This window comes from Oryzias latipes, chromosome 21 (assembly GCF_053564925.1).
Source record: "Oryzias latipes strain Hd-rR chromosome 21, Olatipes_Hd-rR_3.1".
Lineage (NCBI taxonomy): Eukaryota > Metazoa > Chordata > Actinopteri > Beloniformes > Adrianichthyidae > Oryzias > Oryzias latipes.
This window is the reverse complement of record NC_136257.1, coordinates 14345071-14370303: the sequence shown is the minus strand read 5'-3', so window position 1 is coordinate 14370303 and position 25233 is coordinate 14345071. Positions and strand designations below refer to the sequence as shown.

The 25233-nt window shown below is 40.5% G+C and overlaps 1 protein-coding gene across 1 annotated transcript in view; it reads left to right on the top strand.

The window, feature by feature from the left end:
* mao (monoamine oxidase) overlaps positions 1 to 24738 on the top strand; it is a 35005-nt gene extending 10267 nt beyond the window's left edge. Inside the window, exons 2-15 of the mRNA XM_023950509.2 lie at positions 1226 to 1320; positions 2510 to 2647; positions 10907 to 11011; positions 11086 to 11177; positions 11814 to 11955; positions 13651 to 13800; positions 14182 to 14341; positions 14412 to 14508; positions 15279 to 15332; positions 15414 to 15471; positions 15558 to 15655; positions 19494 to 19605; positions 21406 to 21468; positions 21663 to 24738. Of these exons, the coding sequence (XP_023806277.1) occupies positions 1226 to 1320; positions 2510 to 2647; positions 10907 to 11011; positions 11086 to 11177; positions 11814 to 11955; positions 13651 to 13800; positions 14182 to 14341; positions 14412 to 14508; positions 15279 to 15332; positions 15414 to 15471; positions 15558 to 15655; positions 19494 to 19605; positions 21406 to 21468; positions 21663 to 21818 (1520 nt within the window). The 3' untranslated portion in view covers positions 21819 to 24738. The remainder of the gene's footprint in view (positions 1 to 1225; positions 1321 to 2509; positions 2648 to 10906; positions 11012 to 11085; positions 11178 to 11813; positions 11956 to 13650; positions 13801 to 14181; positions 14342 to 14411; positions 14509 to 15278; positions 15333 to 15413; positions 15472 to 15557; positions 15656 to 19493; positions 19606 to 21405; positions 21469 to 21662) is intronic.
* Positions 24739 to 25233: the final 495 nt, after the last annotated feature.

The window sequence follows — 25233 nt, the reverse complement described above, 5'->3', positions numbered from 1 at the left end:
TTTGTGGTTTTGCAAATACAGAACATTCCAAATTATTATGCAATTGTTATTTTTCAATGATTTTTCTAAATGGTCAAATCAAATGACAGTCGCCCTAATTTTCAAGTCACTAACCATTAGAGTACATATTAAATGTTATTGAACAAACCTCCTAAACGTAACTGCTGACTGGATGTGAACTAATAAATATTTTGCCTGAAGATTCTCCAAAGGTTCTCAGTAGGGTTGAGGTCAGTTCATCTTCTTTTATGCCCATAGCAGCCAATGATGCAGAGGTATTCCTTGCAGCATGAAAGGGTCCATTGTCATGCATGAAGATGATTTTGTTAAGGAAAGCACAGTACTTTTCATACCACGGAGGAAAGTGGTCAGTCAGAAACTCCACATACTTTTCAGAGGTCATTTTCACACCTTCAGGGACCCTAAAGGGGCTGACCGGTCCTCTCCCCACAATGCTGGCCCAAAACTCTGCCAGCTCCTTGTTGACGTCAATGCCTTGTTGGACATGGTGGCCATCCACCAACCACCCACTACTCCATCCATCTGAACCTTCCAGGGTTGCACGGCAGTCAGCAGGGAACAAGACTGTTTGAAAATGAGTCTTCATGTATGTCAGGGACCACTGCAGCCATTTCTGCTTGTGAGTGTTGTTTGGGGGTTAGAACACATGTGTCAAACTCAAGGCCCGGGGGCCAAATGCGGCCCTCCATGTCCTTTCATGTGGCCCGCGAGAGCATAAAAGCTTTTAAGTAATAACAAAAATTGGTGTGTATTTATTTATATCTAGGGGTAATCAGACTTGAAATATGGGAAAGATACATTAAAACTTAAACACTATCCATGTAACCTAACCTGACAGAATCAAATGTAAAAGGATTTATGCTAGAGTAACAAGCAAACGTATGTTTTCTATGCAACTGTAATTTTCACTTTAAAAAGTTATAATAAATAGATAAATGAGTAATTTAACATTAAGGACTAGTTACATTTATTTTCATTACATTTAATTACATGTATAAGTTATATCTGGCCCTTTGAGGACAGACACTATGTTGATGTGGCTCTCGGTGAAAATGAGTTTGACACCCCTGGGTTAGAAGGTTAATAAACGTTTCAAGTTAATATAAAGTATGTGGGTGTGAATGGTCTTTTAAAACAGCTTTTGAAAACAAGAGATTCAGATCTGCAGATCTGGTACACATATGACACATATCTCTGTTTGTAGGCTTGAGTGCGGCCAAACTACTGAAAGCCAGTGGGCTGAATCCTGTGGTGCTCGAGGCCAGGAACCGGGTCGGTGGTCGTACCTTCACTGTGCGGGTAAGACCAGGAATGACAGCACTACAGCAGACAGGCTTGAAGGTTCTGTTCAATGTAGTAACATTTTAATTAAATACCAACTTTACAAGCAGAAATAGAAGTTTAAACACAACTTATTTCTTTTTATAAACCCATGGGGGGTTTAGGGAATCAACTGCATGGGAGTAAAGTCCACAGGCAGATTCTATGGGGAGCAAAAAATAGCTTCTGCTGTTCCTTGATTGTAGCTAGATCAAAGTATAATGATTTGTACATTAAAACTTAAACATAACAGGATGAAAAAGATGATTAGGATTTACAGAATCTTTGTAAGTTCTACAACTCAAGTGTTTAGTTTTCACAACATGTGGCTCTTTGAAGACATTTTCCCTAAAACCTGCTTTATTTGTGCCGAATTTTAAGATAATAGATCAGAAATGTTATAAATATTGTTTTTTCTTGCAAATTCTTTTTTTTTGTGTTAAAAGTTAAAACATTTTGTTAACTCCACGAGACGTTCATGCCATGTCAAAGACCCACTCCAATCATCTTTTGATCTATTGTAAAAGTGTTCCCTGTGGTATTTTACCATTTTTAGCCAAAACAAAAAACCCACTCGAGCTCTTTAGAAATTCTCCTCTGAGTTTGGGTGGAACTGTTGGCGTGTAGTAACCCTGCATTCACTTCCCACTATCCACAGGTTTACACGCTCTCCTGCTAGCTTGCAGCCCCCTCACACCCCAAACCTAACATTACTGGTGCAACAAAAATAGCGAGCATTGTTGGAGCTATCCAGTCGCACAGTTTTGAGCCGGATTCCAGCTCAGACTGGGAAAACAAAGACGTACATGAATCTATATCTCTTATCACCCACCCAGCATAATACAATCTGTTTCTAACAGCATTTCTTCCTCTGCTACTGATTCCCTATAATATTAATAAAGAAATGCTCAGAAATGCAATTTAAGTATTATTTTTATGCATTCTCCATCATCAGGAATATGCAACAAGAACATGTTAAAAACTCCAAAAACACCATTTCAACTGGAGTTGGTCTTTAACATGTAGAAGTTGAGAAGTGATCCTGAAGCACAGAGTTCCCTCATGAGTTGGAAGCTGCACTGATTTTCTACATAAAAACATAAAATGTTCTCTGTTTTGGGTTGTTAAAACATGTTTCATTTTGAGTTGTGTGGTTTATGTTTTTAAGAACAAGGAAACCAAATGGGTTGATCTGGGCGGGGCGTATGTGGGACCGACTCAGAACCGCATCCTTCGCTTGGCCAAAGAGTACGACATCAAGACCTACAAAGTCAACGAGCAGGAGAGCCTGGTCCATTATGTCAATGTAAGTTGTGTTTTTCTGCAGATGTTCCTTTCAGCTAATTCAGTACTGAAACACAGACACTTTCCAGAAGCCACCACACTCAGCCCAACCTTCAGAACACAAGAACCTCTGGCATTGTTCAATAGTGCATGCCACATTTAACTCGTCATCTGATGGGAATGGTTTCCTTTTGTTCTTCTAGTTTGTATTAGGAACCTTAAGTGTCGACAGGAAAAATATCTGATTATGTTGCAGTTTTCCTCATGAAACATCCACAGAAAAGCTCTGTTTCGTCCCATTGTAGACCAAACCAGGGGGATTAGCAGCCAAAAGAGGAAGAAAATACACCAAGAGAGAAATGATCAAGATCTTTGCATTCATAGATTATCATGCTGTGAGATGTGATCTAAATGCCTTGATGGAGAAAGAGATTCTGTCAAAGACATAAACATCTTTAAAAAAGAAGAATGCATTGGAGTCTAACGACGGAGGGTAGCAGTGGAAGTCTGGTAAAGAAAAAGATTTATGTTTCGGATAAACTAGACAAAAGGTGATGGGAAAAAACTAAAGGCAGCAAGCAACTTGTGGTGGAGATTCCTTTTCTGTGCTGCGTTGTCCGTCACAGCACCATCAGCCCTCTCCTCTGCAGCATCAGTGACTGGAGATGCTGATCTCTGCCTGAGGGCTTTCTGTAATGCACTTTCTCATCTGTCTGAGTGATTTAAGGGCAAACAAGGAGACACCTGGGCCATTTCTTTTTTTTTTGCTGCCATTCTTTTCTCCATATGTCATTGGGGTACACACAGTGCTGTCTTTAAAACAGTACTGTTCCTGCAGCTAATTTGATTTTCCTTAGCTCCTGTGTACTCTGGCTCAGCTTGTACAGTTGTAAATCTAGAGTTGTGTGGCTTTGTGCATGTCTGTGGAGCTTATCTCGATGCTGACAGTGCTTTTGCCAAAACTTGGACGTGGACTTTAAGCTTTTTCTCTTGGGGGTGTGGACATAAGCACATGCAAACACCATTTTATGACTTTTTTGGGGACGTTGTACCAACGTCCACCCAACACCTGCACTGTAAGCACTGTAAGCGACTTTGCACTGAGGATACATAGTAGATTTATTGCAGAGCTGCATAAAGGTTATCCCTGGTGTACCGAAAAAAAAACTGCACTTTCGCCTGATCTAAAGTTTCTCTGGTTTGCATGAAGTTATATAAGGGTTGTGTCACTGAAGCTGCTGATTCAAACGATGGTAAAAATCTTCCAACTCATCGTCTAACTGTCAAATCCTGCAGAATTAAGCTGATTTTGTATTGGAAAAAAATAAAGGATGATCAAGTCAATAGAACTGGAGTAAATCTGACACAATTATGTGGAGGAAACTGACGGCATGTTTTCAGCCACAAAGAAACAGTTATATGAATTAGATTCATATAAAAAAGAAAAATTGGAAACTGAAGTTGTCTTTTTTTTCATATGGAATTATATGCATAATTATATGCTCAGTGTTGTTGCAAAGGCAAATTTGGCCTGCACCTGTAAAATTCATTATTTGTTGCACATATTACGGTAAAGCATTAACTAAAACAGTAAATTCAATAAAACTGAAGCTGTAAGAAATAATGAACGGCCTCCACTGCTGTGTTCTTAAGCCTTTTAGAGTAAACTAAATCCATATATATATGATCAAATATTATCTTTGGCACACTAAAGAACGTTTTTTATGAAATATTAATTATTTTTGCGGGGTTTTTTCTTACACAGAAGTATAACAACAACTCGATCTCTGAGGCACAGGTTTTCTATCCGTGTGGGCGCCGCCCATTTCATGATGTCATCCTAGATTCGGCCTCGGTGACATGTCTGCATTTCGCCCACGAACACAAACAACATCCAAACTAGTGCCAAGGTGGTTGTGCACATTGTGCATAGAAAATGAAAGCTTTTAGCCGATCACCGCTATAGCTCCGCTGAGAAAGTGGGTGTGTTAGCCTGGAGGCGGTGCTGGCAGTGCAGACTCTTCCTGGAAGGGGCTGTTCCCCTCTTTGTGTTTTCACAATGTGAGAACCCTCGTTTTTGGGGATTGGGAGGGGCTGGTGATCAGAGAGCAGGTTTTTAAAGGAACACTCAGAAATGCGTGAATGGATCAAAATACCACTTTGGGGTTGTTAATAGTGAGGAATGAACTTTAAAATATACTTAAAAACTCCAAATTTTGCATGATATAGGTCATTTAAGGTGTACTTTGAATCAAATTTACTAGCAGCTCTAGCATATGTGAAAGGGACTGAGTAAAAGCAACCACATCTGCGGCTGCTGGACATGTGCAAGGATTTCATCTGTCCACCTACAGACCCTTTCCCTTAAAATTAAGTGTTTTCATTTCCCAATTTCCAGTAAAAAATGACATTTTCATAGAATATTGATTCTGGCCCCACTGTTTATATTAACTTCAAATATTTGTTTTGTTTTCATTTTTAGACAAATTGGTGTTGCAGCTAATAAAACCCATAAAAAAACAGAACAAACAAAATAAATTACAACATTCTGTAAAAATCTGCCCAATTCTGTATTATATGAAAGTTTGCTTTTTTTAAAAGGAATGAGGTAAATGAATACACCATTTCATGATATTTTACTTTTTTGGAAAGAGTCTGCAAATCTATTGGGCTGGTTTGAAAAAAACCTAACTAAATTAACCCTTGTGCTATCTTAGATGACCCCACCCTTACATTGACGTGTTCTCCCTACCATGACAAAGGTGGATAAAGGTGGAAAGATTTCATGTAATCCACAAATCATTGAAGAAAAAAGTTCAGCGCACTGTCTAGTGGGGTCTAGATGACTCAACTCCCAATGCTAAAGTGCCTAGGATAGCACAAGGGTTACAGTGAAATTCCCTTTTACTGAACAACATTAACTCATTAAAAACTATTCCTTTCAAAGAAATTAGGACAGGATGAAGAAAATGCCAAAAAAGAACTTTTCTTTTAGTGAATATACTATTTGTTTTATGAAAAGTTCCCGCTTTGACTGATCAAATCAAGTTATGTGAAAACAATTTATTAACTATGTTTTAGAAATTCATAGAAATTTGACAAATTATTCTTCATTTAGTCCAGTTGTAAACCTTCAACTTGTCCATTTAGTGTTTTGGCTTGACGAGTTTAAACTCCATTTCAAACCTTATCAGTGATGCTCAGCAGGTCCACATCCTTCATCTGATTACAGTGGGGGGGTTTCTAAGTGGGCGTTTACAGAATTCTTACTGCATTGTTGACAAAGTTTGATTGAGTTTTAAGAAATGATTTTCCAACCATAAGGCTAACATAATCTTTTAAGTAGTTAACATTTCTTAAGCATACATAGGTTTTGCTGTCATTTTGACTACAGGTGGCTCCCTTCATATCAGAGGTCATGTTGATAATTAATCTTTTCCTTTTCCTTCCATGGTCGAAATCTGCTCTGGTTTATATTATTTTTTTTTAAGTTTATCAAATCAAATGCAGTAATCGTTGCCATGGAAACAGACCTTGGGATAGCAGGTCAATGCCTACACAGCACTTTTAATGAAAATCTGTAGATTTTTGGTAAATATACAAAAGATTTGTACGGATTTTTTTATGTTTTTTTTTTCACAATAAGACTATATTTCAATGTGTTCAGGTCGCCTGAATCGCTCCAATCTGATTTGCTTTTTACACTAAGTTTCAGATGTTTTTTTTGTTTAAATCTGTTTTTTCTATGTTGTTTGTAATAATGTCGTTTTTGCAGCAGGATGGGGAAGCGTTCTCCGTCTCATGTCTTGAATTTACAAAAGCTCTTTCCTAAACTTGGGAGTGTTGTAATCTTGTGCTGGATCAAACCATTTTTTGACATAATTCCTCATGCCTCTTGCCCCGTTCTAACCAATACGAGGTGAATGTGTTGCAAGAGTGCACCGGTGAGCTCTCTGTATCAACATCACTGGTGTTCTATTGACCTACTTGAGCAGTGCTGAGAAAACGCTGGGCTGAGGCCGCAGTCACAGCAAAAAGCTGTCAGCTTTGAATGCTTACGCTCTGGTAGTGGGTTTGAGCCTGGAGGAGGGTGGTGGTCCAGAGCAAATGTGTCTCCTTGACTACTATCTTTGTAAGATCCATGGAAATGTGCACACGGCCCCGGTAGCATCCTGGCTGGTTTCCATGGCAGCACGCCTTACATCAAACACCTCAGCTCTCAGACTCTGGATCTCTAGCAGACGTGATGAGGTGTTTTCTACAAGCACTGAGGGAACATCTGAACCGCCTTAAGGGTTTTAATCCAACTTAAATTAAGCTATTCTATAAGGTGGTAGTCTTCCCATAATTCCATGTAAAACAGAGCTCTGTGATCAAACAGACATTTATGGTCCGCGTGGTGATCAGTGTGAAACTGCGAATGACCCAACACGTCATATCATCCTCGACAACGTGCGTTCAAGCGGCCAGTATTAATAAAAAGTTATTTAAAGCGTGTATATGCTCGTTTCAGGCTCCCGCGTTGTTACACAAGTTTCTACAACTGTTTTTGGGCTCTACGTACAAGACATGCAGCCATTGAACAGGTGTTGAAGTTTAAACCAGGTTAAATGAACTTTGACCAATCAGGAACATGGATTTGGTAGAGAAGTATGGATGGCGTCCCTTTTCATTCACAGAAGTGCCAACCGTTTGAAAATTGATCGTTGAGGAGAAATAGTAGTTTGTGCCCGGCTGGAATTATATGACTCCAAGTCTTCTAAACCTGTTTAATAAAGTCTGGAGCAAGATTCGCATCGCAAATTTTTGCACCAAGGATTTTCCAACTGTTGGTGGCAGACATGTGCAGGTAAACAGGAGAAAAAGAAGGAGAAAAAGAAACCCCTCCTTGCTTGTCCAGTGAGGGACAAGCAGGGAGAACGTGTTCTTGGCGTGTTCTTGAAGGCACATCCCATGCTATGTGTGTCCGCTGCTTTGGTGGCACATACTTTGAAGTCTATGGTGTTTAACATCCTAATAAGGATGAAAGACCATTTTTTATCACACTGAATAACTATCTTAAAATAGTAAAAATTCAGAATCTCTGAACATCGAGAGGAAATTCTACAAATCCTGAGACATTTAGCATTATAAAACTGAAGACTCTCCCCCTCTCCTGATGTTGCCAAGGAACCCGCTCAGAATTACATCAATTGATCATTTAGTTCTCCGATTTTTTCAAACAAAAGTCAGGGAAAAAGCATCTAACCTGCCCAAAGAGTTGGAAACAGCAGCTGCAGCCGTTCCTTCACTCTTTAATCAGAGGCCTGACGGTCTGATTGACTACACTTTTTCTGCCTTCTCTTCACCTGGTATCTATTGCAGGTGTGGGATAATACAGACCAAAACATTTGAATGCCATGAAGCGACTTCATCTTGGTTGGTAGTTATCAGAAAGCCCCTTCTCCACATTAACAGCTCATTATGAATCAACACATTTTGTTAAATTCAGCCTTTAAGCTTTCACACTTGTTTATTTCTACTGTATTACAACCCTGTTTGGTTGTAAGTAGCTTTGGATTAGCAACAGGAGCCCTTCAAAGGAAAATCTTTGGTCCCAAAGTGAAGTTTGAGGACATTGCAGCTTGAGCTTTTCAAAGAAAAAACTGAAACAAACAGGAAAAAGTCTGAAATTACGCCCCACATGACAGTCTCTGCTGTGGTTCCTGTAATCATGCAGGTGTAATTGAGGTTAGCTTTCCAACGAGCTCCAGAGCTAATCAGCTTTTCAGAGGGAGATTTTAATCCAAAAGGCCAGAGCTGGCTTCACATATCAGCTCGGTCCTGGTAACAGGCACTGCAGATATCTAGAGTGGATTTGTTAATGAGTTATGGCTGTCAGAGAAGCTGAGCAACAATCCTCTCCTCTATCAGAGATTGTGAAAGAGTGAGAGATTGCCAGGTCCTGCAGCATGGAGATTCTGCACGTATTCAAAAATAGTGATAAGGAAAGGAAATAGCTTCAAATTAGCAGTTTCTTAGTCAGTTTATAGCACTGTTGCACCTTGTTAGCATTGTAAACATATATCTATATATATGCAGCCAAGTGATATATACATATATATACATATATTCATAACTTTGATCTACAGTCTATGTGTAAAAAGCTAGAAAAGTCAAATATTTCTGTAGATAATTGCAGATGAAATATTTAAAGTATTTTTAGAAACAGTAGGATGTGAGTTGGTGGGTTTTATATAAATACAAACTTTCCTACATGAAGTTTTTTATCCATTTTAAACTTAATTGCACTTCCTAAGTCTGATAAAAGACCTATGTTCTTCAGGTCAAAGTAAATGCAATATGATGCTGAAAGATGCTGAAAAGATGCTGAAAGTTGAACATACTGTGTTTATTCCACAGTAAAAAGATCGTTTGCGATGTGATGCAGCCAATTTTTACACACACCTGTAAAATGGGATTCAATTCAGACACTTAAACAGGATTTTTGCTCTTTTGTAGACAAAACGTGGAGTCTGCAAAACCGACTCCACGAGTATGCTTTTTTCAATAAAACCTTCCATAGATTATGGATGCTTTTACTGGGCTTAATAAATAAACCAGTGATAAGATATTGCACAAAGTCTTCCTCTGCTGTCTAAACAACTCTTGGAATCATGTTCAGTCACTCTGACCAAGCAAACTGGAAATTCAACAGAAGAGCTTTGGGAGTTTTATTAATGTTGTTATTCTTTTACTTATTTTCCCCTCCAGCTGTTGGAGCAAATCTCAGAAATTCTGATACGGAAAGGAAAACAGAATTTTCCAGGAAGTTCCCACCTTGTCTCTACAGCAGGGCTCTTGGTTTCTTCCAATGAGTCTCTGCGCCTCATCATGGTTTTCCTGAGATTTAAACACTGTTAGAACTTTTGTCCGATTGAGTTTCCCAAACACTTTGCAAGTCTTTGCAGATGGCTTTGACTCATATGGACTCTTCTTTGCTGTTAGATTGGTTGGTCAATGTGACTAAGTGATGAAATATGAAGGCAAAAGTCTGACTCTCTGTAAAGTGTTGCAGATACTTTTTAGCATAAATGTACATTTTTGTAGAGTCTTAGCTGAAATTCTATAGAAACTGTGCAACATTTACACTAATGTGGTAAAAAAAAAAAGGAAAGTATTTCTGGTGGTTTTATGCCTCCTGCTGGATGAGCTTCTTCTTGTAAAATAATTTGATCAGATTTGCATACATAATAATTAAAAAACATTTTATGTTTTGTGCACTTTTCTTTAAGGAAACTTCAAACTCAAATAAATTGGATAAAAGTTCAGTTAGAACAAAAAAATATAGACAATTTTGACAGGATAAAACAGTATAAACTTTTTTTTTTCATCCCTTAATGATGAAGGGAGACCTCAGCCAGGAAGCAGCAGAGCAGATGGTTCCTGTCGTGCTCAGTTTAGTTCTGGGGAGTAAAGGAGGTGGCAGTGGAGGGATTAGAGGCTAGTCTGGGGGGTGAGGAGTGCCATTTTGGTTATTTACAGATGTGCCTTGATAGAAGATGTTTAACTCCCTCCACAACTAAGAGCCAGTGAAGCGATGGAACAATGGGCATGGTGGGCTCATACTTCTTACTGAAAAGGCAAAACTTAGCAAAAACATTTGTGTTTGTGCTAAATTTTGCTTCCGGCCTCCTGGTGGTGCAGTTCTTCATGTTGTTGAGACTTCCAGGTCAAACCACAAAGCTTTCATCTTTCTAGAACCTGTTCATGTCTCAATCCAAGGTTGTTGTCACTTATAGTCCATGGTTCCACCTTTGTGTTCTACTGCTGATGCAGATGCATGTTAGACCAGAGCAGGGAATGAAAGGAGTTCATTTCAGTCAGCAGCTCCAAAACTCTGCACATTTTCTGCTGTTCGCGCTCCGAAGCACCAAAACAGTTTCCACAAACACTGGCAACCTGTGAAATCATTGCTTTCTAATTCCATGAACCTCAAAAACCAAACTAATATATTTTTATATCTGCATCATATAAAAAAATTTATTTATTTTTTTTAAATGGACCAAAACATCAATGGGGGAACTTTCTGTTTGGAGTTTGCATGTTCTCCCCGTGCATGCGTGGGTTTTCTCCTTGGCACTCCAGATTCCACAAAAAAAAACAGCCCAAAAGTGGCCGGGATAGGCTCCGGCAGCCCGTGATCCCGAAAGGGACAAAACGGATTAGAAAAATGAATATCTGCATCATCACAAGACTATCTTTTTATGGAAGTTTTGAAGAAAATGCTTTGACTCAACAGGGGAAGTCCTCCCCGTTCAAAGGCTCCTTCCCTCCCATGTGGAACCCCATCGTCATGCTGGATTTCAACAACCTCTTCAGGACTATGGATGAGATGGGAAAGGAGGTGAACCAACACGAATAATCTCTTTAGCCCGGGTTTGATGTTCCATATTGCTAAAATGTCTGCATGTATTTCAGATTCCACAGGAAGCGCCGTGGAGAGCCCCCCACGCTGAGGAGTGGGACAAGTTGAGCATGCAGCAGCTCTTTGAGAAGATCTGCTGGACCAGGTATCCAACACTGTTTTCTCTCCCAGGTTTTTCTTTCAAAGCTTTGTACTTTGGGATACAAGACCATGTTCATTGTACATTGTACAATGTTCATGTACATTGTAGGAATTAAGTAGCTCCATCAAAGGAGTTGGAGGTTTTTGACATTCACTCATTTGGAAGCACCCTACCGCTTTGGTGCTCTTCTTAGATCTTCCAGTTTGAAGAGCACATCCCTTGAATTTTGTCTACATATTAATGATTAGCAAAGTGTCAACCATTGACTGTATATGAGAACTGACGTGAGTAAGTGTGGCGCCAGCCAAAGAAACGGTTTACCTCCAGCTCCAACCAAATGGAGTCAATTCAGTCGCATTTTCCACGTTACTGGCACCGCCATGTTGGAGCCAGAAAACACTTATCACCTATCAGAAGTGAGCTTGTTAGAAGGCCACACCCTTAAGAGCGAGCTACATGAATTCTGTCAATCATACGTTTCGAACGTTCAACATGAGACTTCATGTTTTTATTGAGGCATCTGATTGGTGAGTTTATAATTTAAATGAGCAGATATGAGTTCTTCGGACGTGTTGAAGGAGACTCTCCATCTCTGTCAGACAGTAATGGTCATTTCTGTGGCCTCACATCCTCCCCCAGTGCTGTTCGCCGCTTCGCCACACTGTTTGTCAACGTCAACGTGACGTCAGAGCCCCATGAGGTTTCAGCTTTGTGGTTTCTTTGGTACGTCAAACAGTGTGGAGGAACCATGAGGATCTTCTCAACCACAAATGGAGGCCAGGTATGTTTATAAGCCAAGTATTTTGTTTTTGTCCAAACTTATCTCCAGAGTGCATCTAAATCAAAAGCAGCACTGGACAAGAACAGAGAACTTATGGCTGCAGGAAATCCCTGAGCAGAGAGAGCAGACAGAATTGGCCAAAAGGGAACTTGAACCTTCTCTCCTGCATAAAACTTTCCCTCCTGCAAAGCAGAGAGCTAAGCATCAGTTGAAGCTCCTAAATCAACCTCAGTATTTTTGCAGCGACAGTATGTTTATGAGCTGCACAGAAAAACAGCTTTCTTGTCGAGCCGGCAGACCCCATTCTGCTGCCGTACTTTCCAAAGCTAAGTGACCCTGTTGCCATAGCAACTGGGAACTGGGCTTGTGTATGTGTAAACACATGACGGTGCAGCCAGCTTTGGTAGCATTTCCTGCTTTGAAAGCTGTGCACTGGTGTGCGCGCTTGTCCCTGCAGGGCTGTTTGAAGCGTGTTACACATGATGCAGAGCGTTCAGATGCTGGTTTGGTTTCAGAGCATTCCTTCCAGCCAGAGGATTAAAAAAAAAAACTCAACAAGCATAGGTTCCTTTTCTATCTCTGCCTGGAAAGATTTAGCTTAAACTCATAATTTAGAAGTCTCTGGCAGACGTTTTCATCTAAATGCCACAGTGAAACGTGCACAATGTCTTTGCAATCACAGAGAACAGAGGGATGCTGACACGAACCATACGGAGAAGGTCACTGGTAATTTATTTTGTGTATCAAACCCTTGGCAGCGCCTAATCTCCCCTCTCAGTCTCTGTTTATCGCTCTGCTGGATGCAAACATCAGCTGCAGTGAAAAGGGAGAAAAAAAAACTGTTGATAATTCTCCAAAATATCAGATTTGATGCTTCTTAGGCCAAGGGAGTCATCTGTCTTTGATGTTCTCTCACTACCTTTTATATGCCTGAGTAAAAAAAAAAAAAAATGTTTTATTGCTCTTCACTTGCAAATGCAACATCGGTTTTTAACATGAATGTGTATCTAATGCCTCTCATTATAGCTCTGTGGGGGAAAACACCTTCCCTGTTCGTTTTAAAGACCCACCCTGATGAAAATGGTGTTTTTGGTGTTTTTAACATGTTCGTGGGGCCTTTTTCTCATGATAGAGGACATGGATAAGGAAAAGTAATGTATTTAAATTTTTATGAATCAGGAGCAAATCAAAGAGCTGGCATCTGGCTCTAAACTGTACGGCTTGATAGCACGAATATTGCTCACCGTTTTTGTTGCATTTGTAATGTTAGGTTGGGGGTGTAAGAGGTTGTTACTAGCGGGGTAGCGGGTAAACAGAGAGTTCTAAGTAGCATGAGGGTAAGGGGGCAGGGTTACTCCGTCCCAACAGTCCCACCCGCAACTCAGAGGTGAATTTGTAATAAGATCCTGCCGCTTTGCAGAAAATAAGCCCTAGAAAACAACAGTTTTATTTAATTTTGGCTAAAAACAGGATAATTATAATCAAAAGATGACTGGTAACACTTTTACAATGGATGATCAGAGTGGGTCTTTAATCCAAATACTACGTTATTTAATGTTAATCCTCAGTTATTTGAAAACTCTTTTTTTTCGTGTAATAAAAAGGTAGAAAGTAGATCAATGTGAAAACAAGTCGTGTTGTGAATCGGAACAGTTTTGTAGTTTGGCTCCGACTGATGCCTCTCTCTATCTGAAGGAGAGGAAGTTTCTGGGCGGATCTGGTCAGATCAGCGAGGGCATGGCCAAAGAGCTGGGTGAGCGTGTGAAGCTGGAGTCACCGGTTTACAGAATCGACCAGACTGGAGACCTGGTGGTGGTGGAGACGGTGAACAAAGAGACCTACATGGTGAGTAGGTAGTATTGAATGATTCCACTCGGCTGTACTCTGTGAAATGCACGGAGCAGTGAGGCGTTCAGCTCCACCTTTGTGATGGCCCAGAGGAGACACCAGGGCTGAAGACTCCTCCTCAACATGGCAGCCTCTTCTGCCAGTTCAAACTAACATATTTAACGTGTTTGAGTTTAAATATTTTACTAAAATAGACCGTTGAAGCTGCCATATATCAAGAAGTAACCCTATATTAGTCCACAGGATGTCTTTTGTCTGGATAAGGTGTTTCTTAAAGGTCCTTTTTTCTGCCATCTTCTGGTTGCTAGGTAACTCACCAAATTATTTCAGTTATTGTGCACGAGCTAAGTTCCTGCTTTTACCTCGGTCTTACTGTAGGCCAGATATGTCATCGTGGCGACTCCTCCTGGTCTGAACCTGAAGATGCACTTTAGCCCCGAGTTGCCACCACTCAGGAACCAGCTCATTCACCGCGTGCCCATGGGCTCCGTCATCAAGTGCATGGTGTACTACAAAGAGAACTTCTGGAGGAAAAAGGGTATACGGAAGATGGACTATGGGAGGAGCCAGAATGCAGTGCTGGTTCTAAGGTTGCGTGATGTCTTCAGGTTACTGTGGAACCATGGTGATTGAGGAAGAGGGTGCTCCAATTGGACTGACACTTGATGACACAAAGCCAGATGGGACTGTGCCTGCTATTATGGGGTAGGTCAAGATTCATCAGGGGTCTGGATTGTTGACTGTAAACGAGAACTGGACCGAGTCAGTGTGACGTCACCCACCGAAAATGGCTCACTTCCAGTCCCAAATAAAGTCAATTCCGTTGCCGATTTTTTGCGATAGGACCGCCACGTTGGAACCAGAAATTGTCAAAAAGGAGTGGTTGGTCCGAGTCTGTCTTAATCATCGTGTCCATGGCAACCGCTGTCACCAATCAGGAGTGAGCTTGTTGGAAGTCCACACCACTGCTACTAGAAAGCAGGCTCAGGAGAATCTGTCAATCAAACATTTTGAATATTGGATGTGAGACCGCTTAGCTTTAACCAGGCATCTGATTGGTCAGTTTATCACTTGAATAAATTTCACTGCAGAAAAAAACATGTTTAAAGGGTATCAGAGCAAGAATAGTCATTCTGACCAATAGAATGACTGAGTAATAGCTGTTTATTTCTCTATAGAAGTCTCTGGGATTTTGTTTTCTTGGAGCCAGTGGGTACTTCCTGTTTGGAACAACAGGGTCAAAGGGTCCGCGTCTCATTTACAGTCAATTATCTCGATGCATTTAGTACCTTTGCAAAAGGTCTTTAGAAATAGAGATGGAACTATAGCAATAACTGATCATTTTTTTATTTGTGATTTATGCCTGACATCCATAGAAACAGCTAAATTCACTCGTCCACAGCTGGATGCTCTCTTTGCCTCAAACTCAGAGTTTGAAGCATGTGATTGTTTATTAAACTTTCCTTCTTTTCCAGCTTCATCCTGGCGCGGAAAAGCAGAAAGCTGGTCAGCCTGACTAAAGAAGAACGGTAAAAAGCTTGACAGAGACATAGCAGAAATACTGTCCCTCAAAATGAACCAGTTTAATCCAACTCCTGTGTCATGCTTAGGCTGAAGAGGATCTGTGAGATCTACTCCCGAGTGCTGGGCTCAGAGGAGGCTCTGCATGTGAGTCTGGATCTTATTGGCAGCCGAACATCCAGAGTTCAGCAGCTGCTTTGAACTGGCCATGCCTGCACTCTTGTGTCTTTCAGCCTGTTCATTATGAGGAGAAGAACTGGTGTGAGGAGGAGTACTCTGGGGGGTGCTACACTGCTTATTTCCCTCCTGGAATCCTCACCCAGTTTGGCAAGTAAGTCACACATGAAAAGATAAATTAAATGTATTATTTTAATACTTTTTCTGATCACTGTCCTTTTTTTCATAAATGATAACAGTTGTGCGTGCAGATTATATACCAACATTCTACTGCGACGTAATCTTTTGTATTTCCTGTGAATGAAAATTCTTATGATTATATTGATGTGGATGAAGTATTCACTCATTTGCCTTTACACACACACACATTCAGGTTCTATTGGGTTTAATGCTACGTTCACACCAGATGTTCAAGAACATGCTAAACTTAAACTTGAGTATAGCCCATGGTGTTCACGCTATAAAAGCAGAGAAGGGCTTCTTCTTCTTTTTCTACTGTTTACTAGCGCATGTCCACCGCCTACATTTGGAAGAGCAGTGTATTCCGATAAATGAAAGACTTTGTGTCATAGAATTCCAGGTGGCCACAAACCGGAATGATTCATTTCTCCTTCATAATCACTTTTCCAACAGTTGGCACTTCTGTGCATTAAAAGAGATGCCATCCATGTGTCAAAATGGTTTTAGAAATGTTTGTAGCAATGTGTGAATGCAAGAGTTTTGAACGCAGAGGCCCGAAATGCGCATTCCCGTGCGCTTACATAGACTTTTCATTGGAAGTGGTTGCTTGAACGCGCGTTTCAGAGGCCGGTGTGAACGTAGCTTAGTATGACTTTGGTCCAGCTTCTGCTGTTGGAACAGCTTTTATTCTTCTGAGGACGTTTATGGGAACGCTTGATCTTCCAGAAGGCCAAAAATGAGCTTAGACTCTGAGAAAGTCAGGTTCTCAGCAGACCAGTCCAGTTTTTCACACTAAACTGACACCTGCATGTCTTTATGAACCCTCTTTGTGCACTGGTGGGCAGTCATGTTGGAACAGGAAGAGGTCATCTCCAACAAAGTGGGAAGCACAAATTGTTGAAATCTCCTAGTATGAGGCATCTACAGTTCTGGGCACTTCGTTCAGGATTTGCAGCACTTGGTTTTGGTCAAAACCTTCTTCCATGACATCCTCCCAGTGACATGCGGTCAGATGAGGCAATTGAGGCTCAGCTTCACATTTCATGATTGTAATAAACTAGACAAAGGTAAATAAAGTAAATATTATTTTCCATGGATCTGCGTTGGAGATCCATGGAATCCATGTAACGTGTAAACTCAACACGTTTTCCACAATTTCTGAGGTAAAAATCGCCAAATTTGAGTATTGCGTGATCACAGAGGGAGGCTCGGGAGTGCGGTACCTCGTGTCTGACGGCTGGACTCAATGTTAACAGAGACATGTGGTGAGAAGGCTGCTGTGTGCCAGCAGCAAATGGAGCAGGCCTCATCAGCAGGGGGCAGACGTGAGCTGACAGCTGTCTGTAGCTACACTGGTGCCGTAGAAACAGACTAAGGACGACTTTCTCCATTGAGAAGAAACTCATTAAACTAAAGAAAGATAAGGAAGACCTTTCTAACACAGCTTTTTGTGAAGAACAATCGGCGGACTCAAAAAATAAGGCTACACGTGTTTTTCAATTTTTGTTTTTTTTTAAAATAGCATGGGAGTAAGTTGGAAAAAAATGTGAGTAAAACAAAATTTAAGGCCCAAAGAATTATTTTTACGATCATTTTCACAGACAACATTTGATAACATTAAAGCACCAGAATTTGAACTTGGAAAAATACTATAAAGAGTTACTTGGGGTCAAAATGAAATGTGTGCCGAACACATTTGTATACTTTAATTTGATTACAGTATATATGAAGAATTTATACACAAGAAGAGGTTTCTATCCATGTCTATAAAAGAAATATTCTCTGAAGGACAAATATCTTCTTGTGTGTATCTTATATGCTGTTACCTGCTGTTGGATGAATGGTGAAATATTCAGTTCTTACAATTGTAAATCTGACTCCAGAGGAGTCAGTGCCTCACCAGCCATCAACCTCACAGCACGTCACTGCATCCTCCACAATGTTTTTGAGCTAATCTAAAGGCCACATGAAGTTAGGAGGCCTGTAGTGACTGACAGCAGAAGGTTGGTGACCTCTATGCTGAACATCTGCTGACTTTGCTCTGTCAGTTTACTGTATGCGCTTCACCACTTGACGGCTAAATTGCCACATAAGTGGTAAAAGCTAATGTCCAAAGTTTTTTGCCTCATCCCTACAGGGAATCATCTAAATCAGGGTTCGGGAACCTTTTTGGCCAAGAGAGCCATAGACGCCACATATTTTGAAATGTAATTTCGAAAGAGCCATACAAACGCCGTACAATTAATTCAGCAACTCCTGAATCTCTCCCGCCGAGACGAGAGAGCTTCTACCAACTTTATATTCCCCTGCTGCCGCTCCAGCCCTCCCATTTCCCTTATTTGGCCCATAGCTGAACCCCATTGGTCCAAATTACCGAACAACAGGCTGAGCGACAGAACTGAGGGCCAATCAGATCTCTGCTTGATGCGTTTAATGAACTCCAGAAGTTATAACGCGGCCCAACACCCACCCAGTCCAAGTCAGTAAGCAACGATATGTTTCAAACTAAATATACAAATGAATGTGTGCATTTGATGTAATTTCAACATTTTTAAAGTACAATAAGTCTGTGGATTCTTTTTAATAACATTGTTATGCTGTTGCTAATAAATGATGATAATTTCTCGTGGTAGTTTTGCTGATTGCCTAGTCTAGTTGATACGTGGTGAGTTTCTGCTTCACGCAGGCGTTGAGACTTTAAACATGATCTTAGGTTGGTCTGAATGTTCTGTAGATGTGAGAAAGACTGCTCACATGCAGACCTGGAGCCAAACACACACACTCACACGCTGCAGTGAGTGACGGGCAGCGGGTTTTACGTTATTACAATCCCTGCGCGATTCACCTGCTGCCTGTCCCCACAACCCCTCACCCCCACCCTCTGCTTTCTTCCTCACACATCCCGTCCCCGCAACTGTGCGCTCTTTCTCAGAGACGGGAGCGCACAGTTTTAGGCACGGCAATTCACAGGTTTCCAGCTGGTACAAACTCTGTGAAATAATAGATAATTGTAAACTGATAGTGCTGGCGCAGATTTTTTTCTCTAAGCACCGCTACTACTGCGCGCCTCTGGCATCGCATGGCGCCCGAGGAGGACTGGTCTAATGGAAAAAAAAAAGTATAATTAAAGATTTGTCTGCGAGCCACATGTGACCATCAAAAGAGCCATATATGGCTCGCAAGCCATAGGTTCCTGACCCCTGATCTAAATGATGGCACTTTTAGCAGTACTTCCATCTCTCTGTGACCCAGTTTGACGACTTTCTGTCCCACTTCAGTCAGAGGAAAGAAAAAATTCAAAACAAAATTTTTCTTGTTGTTTTTATACAAATAAGAAAAACATAATAAAGCCCAGGGGCAGAATGATCAGATTCTTTCTATGTTGGTTTTGGACTCCGCCCACTGATCACGCCATCACCGTATCAACTCTGGGTCCCTGATTGATTGATGTGTCTTTTTCAACAAGGCTCAAATATTTGAACTCTGGATGCATTTTAACGCCCCAAACGGTTTGCATTGATCGAAATGTGCTACAGCCAGACCGCTGCACCATTCCTGACGTTCAAAACGCCCTGCAAAACCTCTTATCGGGTCTGTCTTGACTTCATATGGAAATCTTACGTCCCATTTGGTGGGAACGCAGCCACGCGCTGGAATTTACCCATTAACACAAGGATGTGTGCTCAATGCACGCAGGACACTCGTTACTCGTTTTATATATGTGTGTGTGTGCGTGTGTGTGTGTGTGGACACTGTATATACATACACACCTTGAAGTGTTACCAAATGAAATATATTTCTTTCTCCTGTAGAGTTCTGAGGGAGCCGGTGGGGAGGTTGTTCTTCGCTGGCACAGAGACGGCCACAGAGTGGAGCGGATACATGGAGGGAGCCGTACAAGCAGGAGAGAGGGCAGCCAGAGAGGTCAGAGCCCCACAGCCAGACCCAGAGCGCACGCTGCACTGTTCACACACTTTTTTTTTTTTTTTTTTTTCATCTTCTTGACCGTTTTTCCCTTTCGGGGTCACGGGGTTGCCGGAGCCTATCCCGGCCACTTGGGCGTAGGCAAGGGATGCCCTGGACAGGTCGCCAGTCTGTCGCAGGGTAGAATATCCTCAATCACACGTCCATTCACTCTCACACTCATACCTATGGACAATTTTAGAGTTGCCAATCAACCTATGAAGCATGTTTTTGGACAGTAGGAGGAAGCCGGCGATCCCGGAGAAAACCCACGCATGCACGGGGAGAACATGCAAACTCCACACAGAAAGGTCCCCCATTGATGTTCTGGTTCAGGTCTCCCAACCGGGACTTGAACCAAGGGCCTTCTTGCTGTGAGGCAAGAGCGCTAACCACTGCGCCACCGTGCAGCCTTGTTCACACACTCCGCTCAGTAATTTATGTCTGGAAAGTTGAGATGACTGTACATTATAGTAAAATTCCTGTTTAAAAAAACAAGAGCATTTGCTTAACTATAAGACTCACATAAAAGTTCTCCAAAAAGTTGACAGTCATTAGTTTATAATTGGGCTTAATGATGATTTTAATTTTTGTTTGTAAATGTAGCTCCTCCACTTTCAGTCACTCAACAGATGTTTGGTTATTAAAAGTCCCACTCCAACACTTGTAAAAGTGTTCCCAGTGGTCTTTTAATTATGGTTTTGACGTTTTTAGCCTAAATCAAAAAACCTGGGTTCTGTCCCAGACATAGTTTTTGCAGAGCAGCAGGAGTTCATCAGAAATTCACCTTTGTAGGCGGGACTATTTTCCTGTACTAAGCTCGCACCCACTTCCCATCATCCATAAATATAAACACACTCCTGCTAGCTTACAGCCCCTCAAACCAGAACTTAACATCACCGGTGCAACAAAAATGGTGATTAATATCAGAGTTATCCAGCCGTACAGCTTTTATGTAGATACCAGTTCGGAAAACAAACATGTACATGGATCTATTTTTCTACGAGTGGATGCATGCAATGGAGCGGAGCAGGGAGTTTGTGAGCTGCAGATTGTCACTGCTATAATCTTTTTCAAACAGCATTTTGGTGTCTGCTTCTGATTCACCAGGGTTTAAAAAGAGAAATATTCAGAAACGCAATTTTGAGCTTAATTTTCTTTATGCGTGTCCTTCATCATCAGCATAAAAAAAACATGTTAAAAAACACAAAAAACACCTTTTTCATTGGAGCGGGTCTTTAAAGGTATAAATATAAGAGCTTTACCAAACCAATGCAGCTTTGAAAAGTATTTTATTCATGACAACTATTTTTGGTTTGTTGTGCTGGAGTTGTTCACATTTTTTTTCTTTTTTCGTAAAAGAAAAAAGTGCCTCTTTTCCTCTACAGCAAAAATATGTTGTTATTTACTTACGTTGATTAATTCCTATTTCACATGTTCAAACTACTAATCCGAAAAAAATAATTCCTATTTTATGTTTTCAAATACACTAAATGCTCAATGGAAAAAATTCAAACTCTTTTGATGCCAATGGTTGCCTTATATGTTTATTATCATTAAGGTTAATTTACATTGAGAAAGTATATTATCTGTATTTATTGAAAAAGTATTTATCTTTTTAACTTTAACAGCAGTATTTCAGGGATATTCACCGTGTCAGAATGTTGGGTATTTTGCTGTTGTAAAATATGTCAAGCGTAAAGTCAGACACACTTTAGAGATAAATGTTTGATTTCTTAAAAATATCTAATGTTTTTACAGATTATGTGTGCGATGGGTAAAATCCACCAGAATCAGGTCTGGCAGCCGGAGGCTGAGAGCATGGTAAGAATGTTCACCTCAGGACTGTGGAGGCTGGTTCCTCAGCTCCTGACTGTGGTTGGCACACATCATATCTCTGTTTTTAAGCCACGTTAATATGTAAAAGTCCATTCATTCAATTGAATACTTTATTTTTAGTTTTACCTTTCAAAGTGCAGAAAAACCTTCAACCTAACTTTGCTGATCTTCCCATGCAGGACGTCCCAGCACTTCCGTTCCACACCACCTTCTGGGAGAGGAATTTGCCTTCAGTCGGCGGTCTGCTGAGGTTCATGGGGGTCTCCAGCTTCCTGTCTGTGGCCGCAGCAGCCGGCTTTGTGGCCTACAAGAAAGGCCTTCTGCCCCACAGTTAAACCCCCAGCATCCGTTCTCTCAGTCGTCTGTGTCTTAAGCAGACAGAGCTCCATATGAACTGTATTCTCACCCCTCTGGTGCACTATTTTGAGGCCTGAGCTACAAAGTAGTGAAAAATGTAACGTTTAGGAGGATTTGTTATCGATTTTTCATGAGAGACGCAGTTCAGCTGATGCAAACACTTCTGCAAACATGAGGTTTCAGAGAGACGAGCAGTAGTGGGCTGAAATGACACTGAGAATTGGAGCAAATAGATCAGTCAAAAGTTAATCAACGAGTCAAATTTGGAAAGACATGAAAGAAGAAACCTGACGGTGTAGGAAGAATCGGAGAAGCCACTTTCCATGAAATGCCAATGACATTCATATTTTTCATACATGTCCTTGTCTGATCTTGTCTTGCTGTGTATGTGTGGGCTTTGACTGTACGTATGCATTGATACTCTGCTTTGGATGTGCGTTTGTCAAAGAAGTGCACACAGTGTTGGTGTTGATGACTAGCTCTGCAGAATTGAGCTGCTTTTTGGCTTCAGACAAAAGGCTGTAAATGTTTGAGCCAACGCAGAATCATCCGTGTTTGTCCTACAGTAGCTTGTCTTACAATCACAGCAGAGGCTAAACTGAAAGGATGACATATTTGGTCAGTTTATAACCAAGTGTCAACAAATCCCATGAAAACAGTCACTACAGAAAGCATTTCCACATGACTGTAAGGCAGGCAGAACCCCAGCTGCTAAACACAATGCTAACTTTATTATCCTCAACTCTTTCCATTCAAGGCTGTGTTTGAATCCATGTTTGTGATTTAAGTTGCAGATTTCAAATAAACACAAAAGAAAGAAAGAAAGAAAAAGTCTATTATCAGTGAGTTCTTTATAATAAACCACGAATGGCCTAAATTCATAGTCATTCTTTACTCATTTACATTAATAAATATGCTGACATTTTGCATTTTTCTTCAAATAATTGTTTATTGAATCAATTATAGTCTTAATTAAAGATTAGGCCGAGATATTGAGATTTTGTTTTTGGGTTTAACAGCACACATTCACTTCCAGATCTTGTAGATAGCGGAAAGCTAGCAGATAGCAGCAATACGCGAGATCATTTACATATTTACAGAATTCTAAATATTTGAGGACCTAATGTAAAAGCTCATAATGTACAAACAAGATCAAACTAGCCATTTATGTAAAATTTTGGCTTTGTGGATCCATTTAAGCAAAACAAACATTTTCCTGCAGAATTTGGGATGGCAATGACTTAATGATGCAGAGACTTTGGAGACTTTGCCAAAACTTAAACCATCCTCAAGGAAAAGATGTGTATTTAAAAAAATATATTAACATACTGACTGAACACACACTGGAACTATAAATAGGATCAAATCCTGTCAAAGAAAAGCCATCATAAAGCTCATTGAAAACTTGTGTACCATAAAAAAATCTTTTGTTATGTGAAGAGTAGCTAATGAAGGACTTTTTTCTGCTGTCGGAAACATGTCTGTCTTCAGTTTTCATGGGAGTTGTTTACAGTGATAAATAAAAAAAATAAAAATTGCTGTTTAATAAGTCAAATCTTTGTTTTGATGTGAAGAAATAGTGCTTGAAAGCTAGTTTGTATGTTTATTGCTTGATATTTGTTTTGTTGAACGCTATTCATCAGAATAAATCACACATTTTATGTTGGTAAATTAGTATTTTGGGCTTTTTTTCCTTTTCAAATGTTTCCTCGTAGCATTTTAGTTGTTTAATTTTTCTGTATTAAACTTTCAAAACTTTATAAAACATGACTTTGCACAGTGAGAGGGCACTATACCAGGTAAGCATGTTAAAAGTGAGGCTTCACTTTTAATAAAAAGCCATTTTAGGACAATCTGTTCTTCAACTTTTAATGAGATAGTAAATGCTATTCCTAGTATATGTTCTCTTCTTTTTGTGTTATTGATTAAAAAAAAAGATTTAAGCTCTTTCTTCTAACACGATGTAACTTTTATTTTGTATATAATCCTAAGTATTACTTTCCCCAGGGAAAGGGCAAAGTGGTGCAACAAAGCCTAAATTTTGCAGCAGAAAAGTCTCATCTGGCTCCTAAAGTACAGAAAAAGCCACCATCCAGCCTGCTCTTTGGTGTTAAATGTCAGCTGTTGTTGTAGAAATCTTTCTTTGTAACCGTAGAGTGATTTTGTCTGCAGATCTGTACACTGATGTCTGTGTGTGCTCACAGAGAGAATTACGTTTTTGTCCCTGCCGCCTGTTGTTTGTGACTGTAGTGTATTTGTTGTGCCTTAATGGACATCATGGTGTTTGATCATTTTTCTCAAGTGCCTGTGTTCCGCTCACACTGTCTGCCCTTCTGTCTCTGCTGAGATAGAGCAAGTCATTAGCTTTTGAAGTGACTCGGTGAACAGGGGATGTCTGACCTCTGAGACCCCACTCACTGGTGAGTCCAGAAGTTTCCTTTCTAGATGTCCCCTCTGTTACCTGAGTTAAATCCTCTCTGTGCAACAAACTCAGGTAAAGCCAGACTTAAAAACTACTCACCAACCAGGAGTAACAGAGCTCTGACTGTTAGAGTGATCAAACTAGTCACTCCAGGTAAAGAAACCCTGGTGTTGTGTTGTGACTGCAGTGTCTCTCCTTGTTGTGCATCTTTCTGGGTGACTTCAGCGTGTCTCTCCACAAGTTCAATCTTTCCTAACTCACACTGGCTTGTCTGCTCTTTCCAGCTAACTCAAAGCCAGCTTTAGACAGCGAGTTCAGTCACTCTAGAACATCATTGAGTGGGTTCTTGTAAGGGATATTATCCCAGAGAGTTTCTGTTTTTCCTTTGACCTGTTCTTTGACGTCTTTGATCCCCACAACAAAGCTGGTGACGATGTTCAAGAAAAAAAAAAGTGAAATAAACCCTTTTAATCGTCTGGTTTTTGGTTCATCATGTGTTTCTCTTTGTTTGAAAGTAGTGGAAATCTGATTAAAATGTTCATTTGAACACTTTGCAGCAAATAACCAGATTCATTTGGGAGTTTTGTGTATCCCTAAGACCCTCTGAACCTTTTTAACCTTAGGTTCATGCCTCTACTATGTTCATGCCTTTAAGCTCCATGTTGAGAAACAGTGGACTGGCTTTTACACAGCAAGCATCTTTCCTCTATCTCATTTTCTCCCATCATATTGTGACTGCTTCTTCTCCATTTGCTACAATGTTGGATTACTCTGTATATGATTCAATAATCGCTAATTCATCATTTTCAACCTTCTCAATGTGTTAGAAAGCTGGGTGTACTTTTTGACTCAGAGCTAAATTTTATCCCACACATTAAAAATGTCGTTAAGACAGGATTTTATCATCTCAAAAACATTACCAGAGTCCACCCGTTCCTCTCTCTTCCCAGCACAGAGGTGCTCGTGCATAC